Source organism: Adiantum capillus-veneris, chromosome 2, assembly GCF_014529385.1.
Source record: "Adiantum capillus-veneris isolate H3 chromosome 2, ASM1452938v2, whole genome shotgun sequence".
NCBI classification, from domain to species: domain Eukaryota; kingdom Viridiplantae; phylum Streptophyta; class Polypodiopsida; order Polypodiales; family Pteridaceae; genus Adiantum; species Adiantum capillus-veneris.
Window position 1 is genome coordinate 131,030,047 of NC_140932.1, and position 18,785 is coordinate 131,048,831.

General features: G+C 41.3%; 1 protein-coding gene across 1 annotated transcript; it reads left to right on the top strand.

Moving 5' to 3' along the window:
- Positions 1-5,852: 5,852 nt before the first annotated feature.
- Positions 5,853-16,670, top strand: LOC147463628 (uncharacterized). The gene is given in 4 exon segments (XM_086496987.1): positions 5,853-5,946; positions 15,952-16,208; positions 16,211-16,461; positions 16,598-16,670. Coding segments are annotated over 4 exon segments (675 nt in total).
- The last annotated feature ends 2,115 nt before the right edge of the window (positions 16,671-18,785 follow it).

Here is an 18,785-nt window from a genome sequence, read left to right on the forward strand (position 1 = left end):
GTGAAGTTTTACTAGATGAAACTGTAGAGATTCTTTCATGTATTCGAGAAGACTTGGATATATTGTAAATTTTGGTTGTGACTTGCTTCAAGGTAAAGGTGTTGGGGTATAGACTCAAGAAGATAGATGCAACTTACTGAACAACAATGGGTGTTGACAAGAGTGGCTAGAGATAAGGTAGCCGCTTTAGTCCATACACATCGTCTACGTTTAGCACGATCAAAACCGGCAGGAAACTATAAAAATTCACCATGCAAGCTCAGCACAACCAAAGATGGAAAAGTGGATGAAAATGGACAATCATGGGCAGCAAAGGAGAGTTTCACAAATAATCTCACCTTGGTAAAAGTAAAGTTTACACACAATGAAAATTATCCCTCAATATCATTGAGGATTGACGACTAGACAAAAGAGAGATTATAAATTCTTGTTGATCAAAAGAGGACGGTTGAAGACTTATAAACCAAGGCTGCACCCAGATTTTCAAAATTCTTCATTTCTTAATGTTATTTGCTCCACAATAACATCAACTTCTTTAGACTCAAGAGATTGCAATGACAGGCCCAAGTCAAATAGGTAAGTAAGCCTAGCAAAACATCTTTGTTGTTCGAAAAAATACATATAAATATGGGATCAAGGTACAATCTTTTACTTTCTTCCCACAAAATAAGATTGCTTGCCATTCTACAAAAAGTAGTCTAACAATGAAGAACACAACTAATTACCTTTGAAAGCAGTGACATGATACGATTTGTCAATAGTGAACCAACCAGCCTTCTTAAAGTGCAAGAGCGAAGATTTTAACTCCACCTAGCTTTTCTCAAAGAGATGCAAAAATGGATGAGAGAATGTCAGCACAAGATCGACTACAGCACCTTGTACGATAACACCAACCTCTCCGTCTTGAGGATATCATTTGGCAAGTAGCACTGGTTGCTTATTGATTGTAGATTGTCTTCCACAAGAGTAGCAAAATGGGTTGCTAGCTTGACAACTAACATTCAAACCTTTATACGTGCCACAAGATACTCCACATCCAAGCGGTTCACACTTGCAATCTCCAAATTTCCAAACACCTATCAACTTCACATTCATCAAAGAGAATTATAGCGATTTTTAATTGATATACAATCAAAATATTTACCTTCTTCCCAAAACCTACATTCGAGACTTATTTATGCAAGTATTCTTGGAAGACATTAGCCAATGAAGGAGGTAGTGGACACAAGATTGTAGCATCGACGACACTTAGAGTGTTCAATAGGTGCTTGAAGACATTGATGATACGAGCAACACACGTGTAGAATCCCTTTTCTTTGGTCTCTTTGACCATAAGTTGATAGTCGAAGCGCCGTGTTGGAACAAAGAGAAGCTGCCATAAACACAAACTTGAGAAACGAAATACGCACTACTACTCTAAAGGCTGCAAAAAACTTACACTAGCTTGATCGATTGTTGACGGGTCATCAACAATAATCAATCGAAAACTGGGAGTGCCATCACTTCTAGTTGCATGCTTTTTTTTTACAACAATGAATGCAACTGACAGCACCAACTCGTTTGCATTATAACTTTGGGCCAATAGCTATTTGATCTTTTGCTCTAGATAAAGATACAAGTAGCATTTGAAAGGCTCTGCCTTCACAACCAAAGTGATTGGATCTGCATACAAAGCCCACTAGCAGGTACCGTCTTTTGAAACATCCCTTTCTACGCATGCCCCCTCGATGCGCACGTAATCGTGGATAGTGAAGGCCTCGATAAACTCAGAGATATATCTCAATCACAACAAACATCACAATATGATTCTTTGTTAAGGAGGTCTGCATGCATGTACCAAAGTTAGACTTGGGTATTTTATAAGTACTATACAGAGCACTTGGAAGATAGGAAATCTAAAATTGTCAATATCCAACAACTTGGAGATAGCTAAGTTTCTTAGGACGGGGGTTATGGCTAGCTGTCAAATGAAAGATTCAGCATTAGTCTTGCGCTCCATTTATATTCTTTATCAACGGTGACGAGAATGAGGTATTTGCCAAGCACCTCGACGCTTTACCTTAAAACAACCATTGGTGTAAGTAATAAACTCTATCGAATCAAGAGAAAACAGCAAGGCTTACCTCAGACTGCGAGCAATGCCTTTTTTATGGCTGAAGAAGGGGCTTTATTCAACTTTCCTTCAGGGCTAAGTTTTTTGCTATGCGAGGAAGAATCAAGGGACTGATTGAGGTTTCGAGCCAAAAGTGAAAAATCAAGTATTACACTTCGTACTCTCAAGAAGCTCTTTACGCAACGAAAGTGCTTTGACACGCTCGGGCTCATACAGTACATCATCAAAACTTGCATCTACAAACATATGCTCATGTCAATGCTCGAATCACATGCTCAAGGTAATCAAAGCTTAAGTAACTGCTTGTTAACAATGTATTCACCATTAGGTATATACTAGAATAGCAAGCAACTAAGAGCAAGAAGACCTTAGGCTTCAGGAATAGCATATGTATATTGTGCTAGAGATAGATGTTTATATAGGAGGGTGAAAGCATGTTAACTTGTCATGCTTTTTCATGTCCCGGACAATGCTAACTAGCACAATTTTGACATATGCTAACTAGTACAATAACTTGAGCTACATCTCCAAGATCTATGACATATGATATATCAATAGAAAGCACTTGAAACAAGGAATCCAAATGTACAACCTCCAACAAATTTTGATATTATTTGTAAAAAATTTACCGGACGCCCAACTTTTCGAATATGTACTAACTTGAAACTGCTAACTAGCACAAAAAGCGCGGCAGGTTAACATGCTTTTACCCAGGATCTATGAGAGAAGCAATGGAAAGCAAATGCAGTGACATGTGTTTCTATGATGAGAGCCAATGCCTCACGTTCAGCATAGAAACCAAGGCAGAGGATTGCAATAAGATGATGCAATATCTTCTCATAAATGAGAAGATACCTTTTCCGACTCTAAAGTAAAATGCACATTTTTTGAGGGTGACTGTAACATGGCTTGGTAGCAATGAAAGTGTAAGTAGTACTAATTTTTCTGCTTTTAAAAGAGTGAGTTGATCATCTCACAATAAATCGGAATAAAAAAGCATAATTTATTGTTAACAATTATCTACTAGGATGATGCATTTATCATGGGCGACTTGTTTTTTTCCTAAGATTTTAATATTATCAACAGCTTTTAAAAAAAATTCAATTTGGACTTATTATTTTAAATATTAAAACATCTCGACTCCATAAAAACACCTAGTGCAAAACAACTTTCTAATATTTTTAATAAGGGTAGAATATGTTTCTCAAAAATAATATAAATCTTCTTTCTTTATTATATTGAAATTAAGTTTGCGTACAATAATATCTTCTTAATTTTGATAAATATTTAATGGAAAATGATGACTAAAGAGACTATTTTACAAAAGATTTTATCATAAATTAGCAACAAAACAGGATTTAAAGAGATTATTAAATAGAATAATCCACCAGTGCAATTAAATTCCGCCTTGACATTTGTCTTTCCCTCTCCCATAAGCTCATAACAGAACACCCAACAACATAAAGGATGTGAATCCATAGTTGGGCATATACTCATCATCACAGCTTATCCAGTAGATGAGTATACCATTCGTTTTAATGCTCATTCTTTTTTTTATTTCATCTCTATTCATCTAGATATGAATAGCAAATGAGTAGACATCACAGCAAATCCCCAATAAACTGAGAGCAAGTCGCAAATAAAAGGCTCTATTGGTTTGCCTGTAGAGGCATAACAGAAATACTTAAGGACACAAAGAACTTGACAAATACTACATACAAAACACTCACCTTAAGCACAAGACAACAGGGGATGGAAACACAAGGGTGCTAATTCTCACATTACCGGAAAGAGTGAATAATATAAAAAAACATAACCAATCTCAAGCATCAAGGATGCTATCACGGGAGTATAAAAAGCAAAGTACACTGTTCCAAGATGTGCCTTGCGAACCTGAGCAGATGAAAGTAGCAAAACATTCTAGGGCACTCAAAAGTCTTTTCCTCACTCAGCTTAAAGAGAAACAGTCCTAGATATTAGCCTCATCAGTGAACATCAACTGGTGCATACAAGGAGAGGCCTTGGGCTTGTTCGGCAGCCACAAACAAGAATTGAAAAGGTGTTAGGGTTGTACAAATAGCCAAAACGAGGGCCTACAATCTATAGATATGTGTGTAGGTACTCCATAGAAGGAGTCATTAGCGGATCTGCAAAGTCAAATCAGAAAGATGTTATCACAGACAACATGAATAAACACCGAAATCGACTATACTCTAAACAGTTTCAACACTAAGAACAGACAAAGCTTCTCCTTGCGTCACGATCAAACTATCGGACCCCTTATCGATTCCAATCCACACCAACTAATAAATATAGAAAACGACATGAAGCATAGCCAAGGCTATCCGGCCCCAGTCCATACCCGAAACCTCGACATTATCTGAAGCCAATAATTAGTAAAACTAATCTCCAAGTGATAATGCTTGCATTGCGTCCCAGCCCCTGTCAGTAAACTGCTTATGGGTGCATCCCAGCAAACCCACCTCGATACCTTGCACTGCATCCCAGCCCCTCTCAACCAACTGCTTACGGCTGCATACCAGCAAACCCACCTCGATACTTGCAATCCGAAGCTAGATACAGAAAATACAAGTAATAAAAAGCAAGGCAAGCTAGAAATATAGCACATATAAGGAAAAATAAATGCAGCTACCTCTGCAATATATCTGCACATCAACCATGCCAAGATGTGCTCTTGCATTGTATCCACATGCAGCTTCTGCACCGAATTCGAGGTCACGCTCAAACTGTCAAGCTCGCGAGCAGTATCAACTCACGACAGTTGTGTGTTTGCAAGAGACTTCGCTTATTGGCTAGCATGAGAGCTTGGAGAGCTGAGGATCCATGGAGACCGCAGTTGGGCAGCCCATGAGATACCTCTTGAAGAATGCCTCGTACTTGATACATGAAAAGACCCAAATGTCAAGGCACAACGAGAGAGAGAGAGAGCGAGAGAGAGAGAGAGAGAGAGAGAGAGAGAGAGAGAGAGAGAGAGGTATGGCGCTGCACCTTGCTGAGCTTGCAAACGCTCAGCCTTGAACGGGTCACGCTCTGGTCATCACTGCCTTGAAGGGGTCTGCACAAGGATGCACACCCAAGCAATCCTGTCGAGCTCTCACAATCCCTCTGCCACTGTGGTTGCAGACGAGAAAGAAATGCGCTCTTCGAAAACCTAGACCCATCCCTCCAAAAATCATCACAAGCCAATTAAAATGCTACACTGATGCAATCCATATCCCTACTCCTACCAACCACCTAGGATACCCATTTTGTGCGCATAGTGGCCACATTTCCAGTCACTTTAATCATGCCACAAAGCGGTGCTTGATAAAAAACCACAAAATGAACATAAAATAAATAAAAAATATTTTAGTCAGCAAAAAGAGAAGTGATCTCTATAGCCTTTGCCCTTTGGGCAGGCCAAAAATGATAAAGACTTAGGTCTAGTGGCTCCACAAATCCATCACCTTTTGCATTTTGAGTAGTTCTTTCACCACCTTTTCATTCCATTGCTAATGAAAAAGAAGAGCCAGGAGGTTATTCAAGAAATATATTTTTCAATAAAAAAATCTTACTTTTTGATTGGTGCATAAATTAGTTATCATTTGTTTTATTGCTTGGATCTTGGGAAAAGCAATCAATGGAGTTTTTTTTCGGTGAATGAGATCTTCAAAATATCTACACTACTCTATTATTTACTCTATTGTCGTAATAATATCGAGGGCTTGTTTCACGTGGCATGGAACGAGGTGGCGAGCTAGGAGCTGTGAGCCAGATGAGAAAAGCCGTACGATGCCAGCCACAGGGAGGCAAAGAGGTAGATGGTGCCACAGGTGCCCGAGGGAGGATAAACCGTCATACTGAGGGGAGAGAGAGAGAGAGAGAGAGAGAGAGAGAGAGAGAGAGAGAGAGAGAGAGAGAGAGAGAGATCTGTTGCTCCCACCATCAAAATTGAGGTTGCGGCATCGCTACCAGATAGCCCTGGCACAACGTGTCGGGCCGCTAGTCTCCAGCCACAATAGGATTCTCAGGAATCTTCCACTATTGGCTGTCATTCTTGATCACAATTGCTTCGGCCAACCCTCCAAAAGTGCTTTTTTGTGAAAAGCGTCGCTCTGATTGGGTGGGAGGCAGACGTTGGCTATGGCTGGAACAGGTGGGACGTGGGCTACACCGGCCAGCCAGCCAGTTGCCAGGAAAAAAGGGGGAGGCACACGTAGGCTCTCGCCCCTGTAGGATTCGTTTTGGCTAGCTGGCTGCACTCGTTGTGCTCATGCTAAGAGGAAGAATGTCACGATCGGCAAGTGACACAATTTTGTTGCTTTCTTTCAAAAAAATCGTTAAAAATTGGAATCAGAAAGTGATGTGGTCTGAGCGAAGGGCAGAGGATGAAGGAGGTTGGGATTTAAGCAAAACCATCTTCCCCCTTTCTAGTTCAAGCCTCCCACGGACTCTCTCTTCTCGCTCTATAGAGTTCTGTAATGTTCTAGCTCACGCATGTCTCTCTCTCTCTCTTCTCTCTTTCATGTGCTGGAAGTAGAGGCATGTCTTTGATGGTTGCAAGCAAGGAGTACTTGAGCTACACCTGTGTCCCCACTGCCCCATATCGTGGAAGAACCAAATCTCGGTCTCTCTCTCTCTCTCTCTCTCTCTCTCTCTCTCTCTCTCTCTCTCTCTCTCACACACACACACACACACACACACACACACACATAGCTCGCCAGATCTATTCTGGTTCCCCTCAGCAAAATCCCTTATGCAAGAATGCCCGCCAGGAATGTGAGTAAGCTGCATGCCGGTTTTGTTGTGTGTGTGTGTGTGTGTGTGTGTGTGTGTGTGTGTGTGTGTGTGAGAGAGAGAGAGAGAGAGAGAGAGAGAGAGCCTCCTAATTCAAGACCTCTGAGGAGCTAACGTGCTTGCTTGTGTGTGTATGTGTTCCTGCCCTACAGGGTTTCTTCAGGCAAGACATGGAAGCTCTGTGTGGAAAAGCAGACCATGTTGCTTATGGATGACATGTGAGAGATAGCAAGCAAGTTCTGTGTATTAGAGCTATGGATGCCAGAGCTTCTAGTGTGCAGTGTGTGGATGGGAACGAAAGCGATCCGGGGTTCATACGCTTATGTGCAGGCACCAGAGCAAGCAACAATGGTAGAAATTTAGCGTGGGTAAGGAGTAGCTCTTGGAATGGGACCCTCATTTAAGAGAGTTCTCGAGGAGGGACGGAGGGAGTAGTAAGAGCCGGGTTGCACCATGGATTAGTGGGGGCAAGAAGGGTAACGCATTGCACAAGGTCGCACCCATAGGAGTAGATGAAAAGAGTTGATGTTTCTATTTTTAAGGAGATCATGGGAAGTATTTGATTGGAGAAGGCAAGCCTCTTTTTGAGGAGAGCCTTTCACTACCTAAAAGATAGCTTATTCCCCTCCTTTTTCAAAGTGTTAGTAGGGTTACTTGGGGTCTTCTATATTCGTGCAGGAAAACATGGACATACATCTGTTTAGTAAACACTCACCCTACTAACCCATGGTGCGACCCAGCTCTAACAGTACATGCAATAGTCTCCCTAATTTTAGCTAATATGTGTAGCTGTGCACGAGTGGCTTGACAATGTTTGCAACCTAGTTAAAAGCTCTCTCTCTCTCTCTCTCTCTCTCTCTCTCACACACACACACACACACACACACACCATACTTCTCTTCTCATAACCTTGGTCACTTTTTCACTCTCCTGCCGCACGGCTTGACGATTTTTTGGCGCTCCAGCCCGTTGACCTTCCCGACTTTTTTACACCATGCGATTGCCCTTCCAATTTTAACCCAGATTTCTTTGTGCATTGCTTTCGAAGCTGTGCAACTCTGTGGCAATTGGGGCCACCGTTTCTCTGTAGGCATTTGCAACCCTGCCTTTTGGCTGATTGAGTTAATGATCATGTTTTGTAGGTTTGTCTTGATTAAAACGTAATTGAATGAAATTCTGCAATCGGAACAGTAATCTTTTTGATAAATATGTTGAATCATTTTCATGAGTTTTGTAGTCATCTGGAGCTCAAGGAAGCAGAGTGTATTCGCATGTCTGTGTCTGTTTACTAAGGTTCTGCATTATGGTGTGTAGCTACATCATGACTTATGATATTTGTAAAGTTTATGATCAAGCTACTCAAAGCTGGCATTCAAACCGTATTTTCTATCATGCAGAGCTCGAAGCTCAAAAATAGTGGCATTGGCATTAAGATTCTCAGTTCAGGGCTATGGGAGGTGATGCATGGCATCTTGGCAGGGAGAAAAGGTCCAGTTTGTCTTCTCTTCTCTGGATTGGAGTAAAGCTATTCAATGTTGATACAATTTAGATGAAGGGTTCTAAGCCACTTACACAATCAGGGCTTGCATATAGATTTCTATGACAAATGAGATGGTGTGCAATTTCAATATTTATATTGCAAGCCTTGTGATTTTATCACTTGTTAAATAAAAAACAAGTGGCTAAAAAGATTATGGTTTGATACGTGGATAAGTGAACTCATTATAAATTTATTTTTGCAATGTATCTTTATAGAGATTTAAGTTTTGTTTGGTTTTGAAAGCCTTAAAATTCTAGTGAGAATCTACTAAATATGAGGCCTATTTATTTTAAACTCCAAAGGAAACTCGTAACAGTTTTTTTTTTCAAAAGATTCAATATCTACAATTTGTATATATATTATGGAGGCGGTCAAGTCGACTATACAAACACCATAGAAAGAGTAATATATGATTACTTTGGCTTTTGTGCATAGAGGGCTTGTTTAGTAGTATAAGATCCATAGATAGAGAGATTCTCATGCATAGTTTTGGTTACACATTAACATGGTTACATAGTGCGCTCCTATTCTTGAAGGCGTGCCCTCAATTTGTCATGAGAACTCTGGAGATTGTGCAAACATTTTCCATGGCCTCGGGATCCAAGTGCAATATAGATAAGTCAAGAGTAATCTCCCTGTCGGAGAACTACTCTTCTGACCATGCAGTTTAGACATGAGAGATTGTCTCAAAAGGGAGTGTATTTAGACACTTAGGAGCCCTTGTAGGGATGGACGTAACCCACAGTCAAATATTTCAATGGGTCCTTGAAAAAATAAGCTAAAAAATGAGAAGATGGGAGTTTGTTCTCCTCCCCTTTCAAAGCCGGATTAGAGTTATTAATGCTTTTATCATCCCGTATATTGCTTTCCTTAGTCCCGTGCTCAAGATGGCTAAGTGTAACTGGAAAGAATTCTTAAAACCAATCACTACAAGAGGCTATTCATATTAGTGACGCTCACACAGCGACGCTCATAGCGACGTCGGCTGGGCTTAAAAAAATAACAGAGAGCGCCCAAAAACTCAAATCTCAGATCTGAGTTTTTCGGCGCCCTGAAGCAAGGAGCAGGTAACGCTCTCCCTCTCTGTCTCTCTCTCTCTCTCTCTCTCTCTCTCTCTTTCTTCTCCACACACACACACACACACACACACACACACACACACACACACACGAGGAGAGGAAGGAGAGCGAGGTATGCTCCTTCCCTCTCCTCACTCTCATGTTCCCTTCCCTTCTTTCTCTCTCCCTCTCTCTCTCTCTCTCTCTCTCTCTCTCACACACACACACACACACACACACACACATAGTGTTTTTGAGAGAGAGAGAGAGAGAGAGAGAGAGAGAGAGAGAAAGAGTACAAACATAAACAAAAACGCACACACACATACATAAACAAAGAATGCACACACACATTGAGAGAGGAAAAGAGAGAGAGACCATGCATAAACAAAAAACGCACACATTGAGAGAGGAAAAGAGAGAGAGAACATGCATAAACAAAAAAACCGAACATTGAGAGAGGAAAAGAGAGAGAAAACATGCATAAACAAAAAAACGCACACACATTGAGAGAGAAAGAGAGAGAAACTAATTTAACGTCGTAGGAAACTAATTAAAATTAAAAGACCTAAAGATCTAGCCGACGAGGAGTTGAACTCAAGACCTATTATTCAAGAGGGAAATGGCATAACCAATCTATCTTACTTGGCATGGGTGATAGAAAGGTTATACCATTTATCTCTTTTTATTGGCACACACATCCACACACGCGCACACACACAAGAAGAAGAGAGTTATAACGTCGTAGGAAACTATCCTAAAAGACGTTAAAGATTAGGTTAGATGTAGACTTACGTTAAATTAGATTTAGGTTTATTTAAGTTAAATTAAATTAGATTTAGGTTTATTTTTAGTTAGATTTACGTTTATTTATGCTAGATTTAGATTTTCGTTATATTAGATTAGATTTAGGTCTCCATAGACTGCGATGCCTGCATGAAGCGGGTGAAGAAAGCCCTCAATGGAATATAGGATATTGCTGCCTTCACTCATGGTGGGTCCGTCGATCCAAAAGTATTGGTGAAATGTCTTCAGAAGATAGGGAAGAAGGTGGATCTTCAGGGCGGCAAGAGTCACTACATCCCTGACAATGACCATCTAGACAACCTCTAGTCATTCAACAGCAACTTCAAAGTTAGTAACAAGAGCAAGAACGGTCCAAAGGGCCAATTTCTGTTGTCAGATGTGGATGGAGATGAGGCAGCGTCACCGCCGGAAGTTAACTCTCACATCTTTAGTGATGAGAATGCCAACTCTTGCCGAGTTATGTGAAAAATTATGTGTTAAATCAGTTTTAAGGTTCTTATAATCCCTGTTAGTTTAGTTCTTTGTTTTTAATATAACATAATTTACGTTAGATTTAGATTTATGTTATATTAGATTAGACTTAGGTTTATTTAGGTTTACCCACACACACACACACACACACACACACACACACAAGAAGAAGAGAGTTTTAACGTCGTAGGAAACTATCCCAAAAGACGTTAAAGATTAGGTTAGATGTAGACTAAAGTTAAATTAGATTTAGGTTTATTTTTAGTTAGATTTACGCTTATTTACGTTAGATCGAGTCCACGCAAGAATTACTTATGGTTTAGGGTTTAGAGTTAGACGAACAGTGAAAAGATCTACTGTGAAAAGATGTTAAGATGCTGTGAAGTGCTACAGCTAGAGAAGAGGCAAAGGGGTTTTGTCCACTACATGCAGTATCATGTAGACGTGGGTCTGTAGATTTCTTGTACCCACAAATATAGGTATTGACCAATAAAGACGAGATTATAACCCGGTGGTTCTGATCTCCGTGCACCTCTAGACCGAGGTGTGCGGGGATTGGACATGACTAGAGAATGTGAGGTAGAGAGAGAGAGAGAGAGAGAGAGAGAGAGAGAGAGAGAGAGAGAGAGAGAGAGAGAGAGAGAGAGAGAGAGAGAGAGAGAGAGAGATAAGACGAAGAATGCCAATAGAATATTAAATTTGTTGTCCAGGTTATAAGATTTTTATCCTCATTATGAGTAGTGACGAGGATGTGGGACCGTCCAACCGAAACACCTATCTCTCAACGAGGGTCTTATGTCCTTGTAATCAATGCAAGCATGATGTGCGACGGACAAGACGTGTTTCTTTGTAGCACGTTCGCGAATTTGGCAAGTTCGATCCATCTATTATAGATCGAGTTGTTGCTAATTATAACTCGTCGGACTCTGACGCTGGCCAACAAGCAGCAATCTTGCAACCCAATAGACGTGTTCGCAGGCGCTTTGGTCAAGCAGCATATGTGAAGCCACAAGATGTAGCCTCTGACAGCTCGGGGGATGATCATGCAGAGCACATTCCCAACGAGGCAATGTTTGAGCCCGAGATTGATGAAATGATCGAGACGATCATGGATTCAGAAAGGCTTATCTATGATGATATGAAAAGTGAAGCCGATACGCCATTGTATAATGGAGCACGTCTAGATTGAAAGCACTCCTAGTTCTTCTCAACATGCAGGCAAAGTTTGGATGGAGTGACACTAGCGTCACAGCGCTTTTCAGGTGATCTATTACAATTAGTTTACTTTAATAAAACTCTAAATGTATAATGATCTGATAGATTTTTACACGACTGTATCGTATTTTTATGTTGTGTAGATTGCTTAAAGAGCACATACTACTAGCTGACAATGTGATGCCAGATTCCCGAGATGAAGCAAGAAAGATTTTTCGAAACTTGGGAATGGATTACAATTCTATCCACGCTTGTCCTACAGACTGCATTCTTTTCAGAGGGGAATACATAGACATGGAGAAGTGTCCGAAATGTGATTCCGAAAGATATCGAGTAGATCTCCACGGGACAAAAATTCCACAAAAGGTTTTGCGACATTTTCCTCTGCTTCCTCGCATCAAGCATTTCTTCGAATGTAAGTCCATGGCTGCCCTAGCATCATGGCATGAGCAGAATAAATCTTCGGATGGTGTGCTACGAATTCCTGCAGATTGCGTAGCCTGGAAACATATAGATGGAACATGGTCGGATTTTGCCAGGGAAGCTTGAAATTTGCGCTTAGGCCTGGCTATGGATGGCGTAAATCCATTTGGTCAAAGATCAACATCTTACAGTGTATGGTCCGTTGTCATCGTCAACTACAACATTCCCCCATGGTTGACTACGAAGAAGGGGCACCTATGGCTAAGCTTGATTGTGCCAGGGCGATATAAAGTGGAGAATATGGATGTGTATCTTCGTCCACTATTGGAAGAGCTACAACAATTGTGGATTGGCATAGAGGTGTTGGATATGAGCCGGCACACAGGACGACGGAATGCTTTTATCAGAGGCATTCTAATGTGGACCATGCATGACTATCCCGGGCTAACAGAATGCTCAGGTGATCTATTGACACTCCTCACTCAGACACTGTAAATCTTGTTTTTTCCCATAGTTGATCTATTATCATGTGTATACATGCAGGGCTTCAAACAAGCGGATACAGAGCATGTGTCACATGTGGACCTAGACTGAATGCACGTAGGTCGCCCGCGCTGAAGAAGCAAATCTACGAAGGTCATCAAGCGTATCTTCCAGAGAATCATGTGTTACACGATGGCTTTTTGGGAAGAGAGCCACCAAGGATGTCTGCACAAGCATGGTTAGAGCAGAAGGAGATGTGCGATGACGCATTGCCTCCAGGGATGAAGAGACTATCTCTATGGTACGAGTTACCATACTGGCCCCGACTCAGGATCAATCACTTGCTCGATCCAATGCACATATTCAAGAATGTGGGTAATCTACTATGGGACCATCTGACCGGCAAGAAAGATACTTTGGGAGCCAGAGTTGACCTTAGAAATGTGGATCGTATGGAGCAATATTGGCCGCAAACAACGTCTGATGGATCGATAAAACTCCCTAAAGCACCATGGATTTTCACAGGAGCCCAAGAACGCAAAGTAAAAGAGACCATTCGATCTTTGCGGACCCCCACTGGCGTAATGCACTCGCTCCGAACGTGTTTTACTAAAGAAGGAAATCTTACCGGTTTGAAGTCACACGATTGGCATAAAATGTGTCAGGTACGTTCATAGTGGACTTTAATATCATTGCATAAAATGTGGACTTTAATATCATTGCTGCACATACTTTACAGTTTATTTTACCGGTTGCCATTGAGGGATGTTTGTCTCTCGACATCCGTAACACAATCTACAAACTTGCAAGCTGGTGCAATGGATCTCACAAAAGGAGATCAACGTAGAATCCATACCATTCGCCAAACTAAATGCTGCGGAGCTTGTGTGCATGTTTGAGAAACATTTTCCTACTACCATGCTAACCATTCAGGTGCGTCTTCATTTGAGGCCGATTTTGTAAGTGTTTTTGCATTGCTCTTTATGTTCGATAGTTTAGGGTTTATGAGTTTTTTAATTCTAACATAATGAAATCTTTGTATGTTTTGACAGTGGTCGATGACAGGACGTGATCCCACACCGTACGAGCGCAAGTACGCAGGCAGGAAGGGCTTAAACGCCCTGATGTACATTCTCAGTTCTCGCGGTGGCATGGTTAGTATTAGGGTTTACTCTTTTCTATTTTTTGTATTGTTTTATAAATGTCGTTATAAGTTTATACTTACTGAAAGCTGTCTTATTGTCTTTTTTTGCAGAATTCGACAGATACGCCGCTTGGACGTGATGAGACATCTGACTAGACGACGTCAGTTTAGCCATAGCTAGATAGCATTAGTTTAGGGTTTCTCATAGCTTATGTATCATGAGACGGATTTTATACTTCTTTTTGAACCATGTATATTATTACATTTGTCACAGCAGTTCATTTTGCCAATCAATTCTTTATGCCTATGATGTTGTACAATTGTCATTATTACATTTGCCAATCAATTCATTTTGCCTATGATGTGTACAATTGTCAATTTTATGCTTGTCAATTTTGCAAACAATGCGTCTTGTGGGTGACTATTTTGGGTCTATTATCTACCCTTGCACGTTTTTCAAAAAGTGAATCAAGTACAATATGGTTGATGGGTGGCAGGGCATTCAATGCCCTGTCACCAAAAAAAAAATCTCTCGGGCGTCGCTATAACCGTCGCTATTTATGGCTCTGTAGCGTCGCTATGAGCGTCGCTATAGACTTCTGTGTAAACGTCACTATGAGCGTCTCTATATAGTGTCGCATATAGCGACGCTCTCGTAGCGACGCTATTAGCGACAGTTTTAGCGACGCCGGGGGTTATAAAAACCCAGTGTATTTCCGTCGCTAACAGCGTCACAAGAGGACACAACCTCTTGTCGTGAATGAAGAGGTTTCTTTGGAAGAACAACACAAAAACCTCCCGGCCATGGCAATGGGCTAGATGGGAGGTAGTTGCTTGCCCGGTAGATCAAGAAGGGTTGGGCATTCTTAACCCTGTATCCCATGCTGAGGCCTTTTGTGCCAAATTTATGGTCTCACTGGCTAAACAGAACCAAGCTTGGGCTATCATGACCAAGGAAATGCTTGATGCAATAAAACTGGGATCGAAAGGGGGAAAGTGAAAGGGGGTTGTGATGCACGACAAACTTCTCGTCGCGAAGTGGTATTATCTTAGATCTGGTGGACTCTCAGGGGAGTTGATGAGGAAGTGCAAAACTATAGCTGAGGTTTTGGAATGGGGGGAAGTAACCAGATGCTTTAAGAACTCCATTTTTCACTAGTCCCCTTGGCTCTCTAAAATATTGGGGCCGCCACAAAGCCCCTATTGGATAGAAATGGCCAAGAATGTGAATAATAAGGGGCTCGTTCAACTAGAGCAATTCTGGGATGGCAATAGGAAGTGCTGGAAAACTGCTCACTCTTTAGCCATCCAATTTCAACTGAATGGCTTTGAGATCTTACTAGTCTACAGGGTGATGAAAGAGCTTGATAAGGTGGTGATGCCAATTTGTGAATCCAACTTTGAATGGGACGCTTGGAGATGGCCCAGGAGTAGCCTCTTTTGGAAACGACACTCTAAAGGCATTTACCATGCATATAATGCACGAGGCTAATTGGTGTAGCCCCCTCAACAAACTATGGAAGAGGCACTCGACATAAAAACGGTGGGAGGGAGTCATAGAGAACATCTGGAAGCCAAGGTGGCTTCAGTATATGAAGATAATTCTATGGAAAGTGATGTGGGCTGCTCTGCTGACGGGCGTAAAGATACAAGAAAGAAGCATCGGGTCCGATCGTTTTCTCGGGGTGCAGAATAGCTAGTGAAGACCTAGCCCACCTTTTCATGGGATGCCAGAAAATCAGGGGCATGGCTGGGAGAAGATGCAAGTGGATTCAAAGGATATGGCAAATTAAGTTCTTCAAGAATGATGTGTTCTTTGATAGTAACAGGTTGGGAAGTCCTGCTCTTCTTGTCTGCACTCAAATAATCAGGTACTACTTCTTGCACCATATTTGGCAAGCAAGGAACTGCCACGTGTTTGAGGGGGATCTGACTGTGGCAAGCTTTTGTGAAATCATACCATCCTGTTCTTTGTCGTCACCAATTTCATTACAGAGAGGAGCTTGGAAGTCTTCTCAATGCAAGCAGTCCTCAAGACGAACATCGCTTCCTTCTCTTTGGATTGTTGCTCAAAAATCTCCCAACTTATGCAAAGCATTTGCAATTTCAGTTAAAACTATCAGAGATGCATTAGATGCAAGAACAAAGCTGGTACCTTGTAAATGCAGGAGTTGGTGCCAAGGCCTGTGGCGCAAACAGGAGTAGCAATCCTTGGCATTGTGGGGTCCTTGTATCTGCTGCAGTCCTTGTTCTCAATTGCTTTGTTTATACTGGCTATTGGTGGTGTTGGCTACTATCTCTTCTATTCTTTGAACAAAGATGATGACGACTGTGGAGGTGGGAATTCCTCCAATGGTAGAAATCTAGATTTGACACTAGAGGAGGCCAGGAGAATAATGGAAAAATACAAGTAACAACTGACTTTTTTTATCACTACCTTTTTGTTTGACACAGATTTTAGGTGTTTCTTATACATACATTGCTCTCATATTGTTTTGGAGGTTTTTTATGATTTATCAATGACTAGAGTCTGCGTTATGTTGAAGCAGCAAAGTACACAATGGAAAAAGCAAGACAAAATTTTTTGTAACAATATCTTGTATAGTTACTCAGGGTTAGCATCAAGAGAGAGAGAGAGAGAGAGAGAGAGAGAGAGAGAGAGAAGAAGAAGAAGAAGAAGAGATTTTTAACGTCGTAGGAAACTATCCCCATAGACCTTAAAGATCTAACCGACGAGGAGTTGAACTCAAGACCTGTTATGAGAGAGAGAGAGAGAGAGAGAGAGAGAGAGAGAGAGAGAGAGAGAGAGAGAGAGAGAGAGAGAGAGAGAGAGAGAGAGAGAGAGAGAGAGAGAGATAGATAGATAGATAGATTGAATTATCATCCACGGAGGTCAGATATGACCTATGGGACCGCAAATAAAAACAATACAGAGAGAGAGAGAGAGAGAGAGAGAGAGAGAGAGAGAGAGAGAGAGAGAGAGAGAGAGAGAGAGAGAGAGAGAGAGAGAGAGAGAGAGAGAGAGAGAGAGAGAGAGAGAGAGAGAGAGAGAGAGAGAGAGAGAGAGAGAGAGAGAGAGAGAGAGAGTTCTTCTTGCTCCTCTATGATAGAGGTAGATAGAGAAGAAATCCAGAGACCTGAGAGCTTTGAAATGCAGGCTGCCTTTGTGCTACGGCTAGCAGTGTCCTTCCATAAGCTATCTGGGCAGAGGACTGGGTGGATGCAATAACTATGCTAGTTGGTGGCTTTGACATTTTAGTGCATGGCGCAACCATGCCCATGTTTCGTCTTTTCCTCGACAAGCTCATGGACTTTATCTGAAACTTTTCAGACTCAGATTGCATGGCCAAGCAGGTTTGCAAGGTAAGTAATAGCTTTGGCTTCCTACTATTTCTTCTGTTAGAATTAACAACAACAGCGCAAAGGAATGTCATTAGAAGGCTCGACTTTCCAATTATGTGTTTGTTTCTACGATTTTCTTTGAATGGCTTCATTGAAGATTGTTTAAGCAAAGAGCTTGATTTAATGATTCAAAGTTTACATTGTCTTTAGTATCGATGACATGAAGTGATGTTATATCCATCCCCTTGACTGAAACATTTCTTCTTGGTGATTATTTGCAGTATGCACTCTATTATTCTACCTGATCTTGGTGTTGTTTGGGACTGGATAGACTGGTAAGCCTACGTTCTCATTCGCACTTAGCATTTGGATAATTACGATAGAACGTCACGAGTACAATTTATTTGAAAAAGAAATATAGACATTCTACTATGTAGTGTAGAGGTCTCACTATGGATGTTCACTGTGGATGTTCACCGGAGAAAACAAGCTGCATGATTAAGGATTCGCTATGTGAAAGAGATACTTTCGCAAGACGTGAGCGTTTTTTAACATCAATATATCTACCGATGAGGTTGTAGATGGCTTTCCAAGTGATACCAATCTTGCCCAAGAGCCGATTGCGATCTAAGGTTCATTTTTTTAGCTTCTTAGTTCTTTTGTACAAGTGTTTTTTTTTTTTCAAACTCATTGAGGGTGCTTGTGATTTTTGTGTTTTTTTTCTACTGACAGGGAACTTGTACCATCACATGGGTCAATTTGTGTGCGGTATGGTGCTTGCCTTTCTCTCCGTGTGGCAGTCATCTCTGATCACTTTGGCCTGCTGCCAGTCATTGTGCTGGCTAGAGGATTTTGTTTCTATGTGATGATCGGAATTGCTGCTAGAAACCAAGGTACATAATCACGAGCAACAAAATGGCTTTTGAGGTTAGATCCTTTATTACGCTTGTGCGTGCATCAAGGATGTGTTCCCCTGCCCGCCTGGTGATTCAATGTACATATATATCTCTTGCAGGGTATTGCACAAATGAGGACAATGCACTCTTATTTTAAAGAGAAAAATATTTTCAATTCTATTCAGATGTTGTGCAATCTATCAAGAAGCGGGGAATCAAAGCAGGCTTTGCCAAAGGGTTGGGAAAAGGATTACTATAAGGAATGGCCTTCATGTTGCAATTACATATCCTATGTTGCTTTTGCCTGAGTGACCTCTGCAGTATGGGAGGACGGACTGGGGAGCTACTAGCAAAGCCATCAGTGCCGTCCTTGCACGGTCTAATAATGATGCGCCCTTCACTTGCTTGCCAAGCTCATTTGGTTGCTGGCAATTTTGAGTACAAGCGAGGTAAACAACTCGATCAACATGCCAAAGTCTAGTATATCCGTACTCTC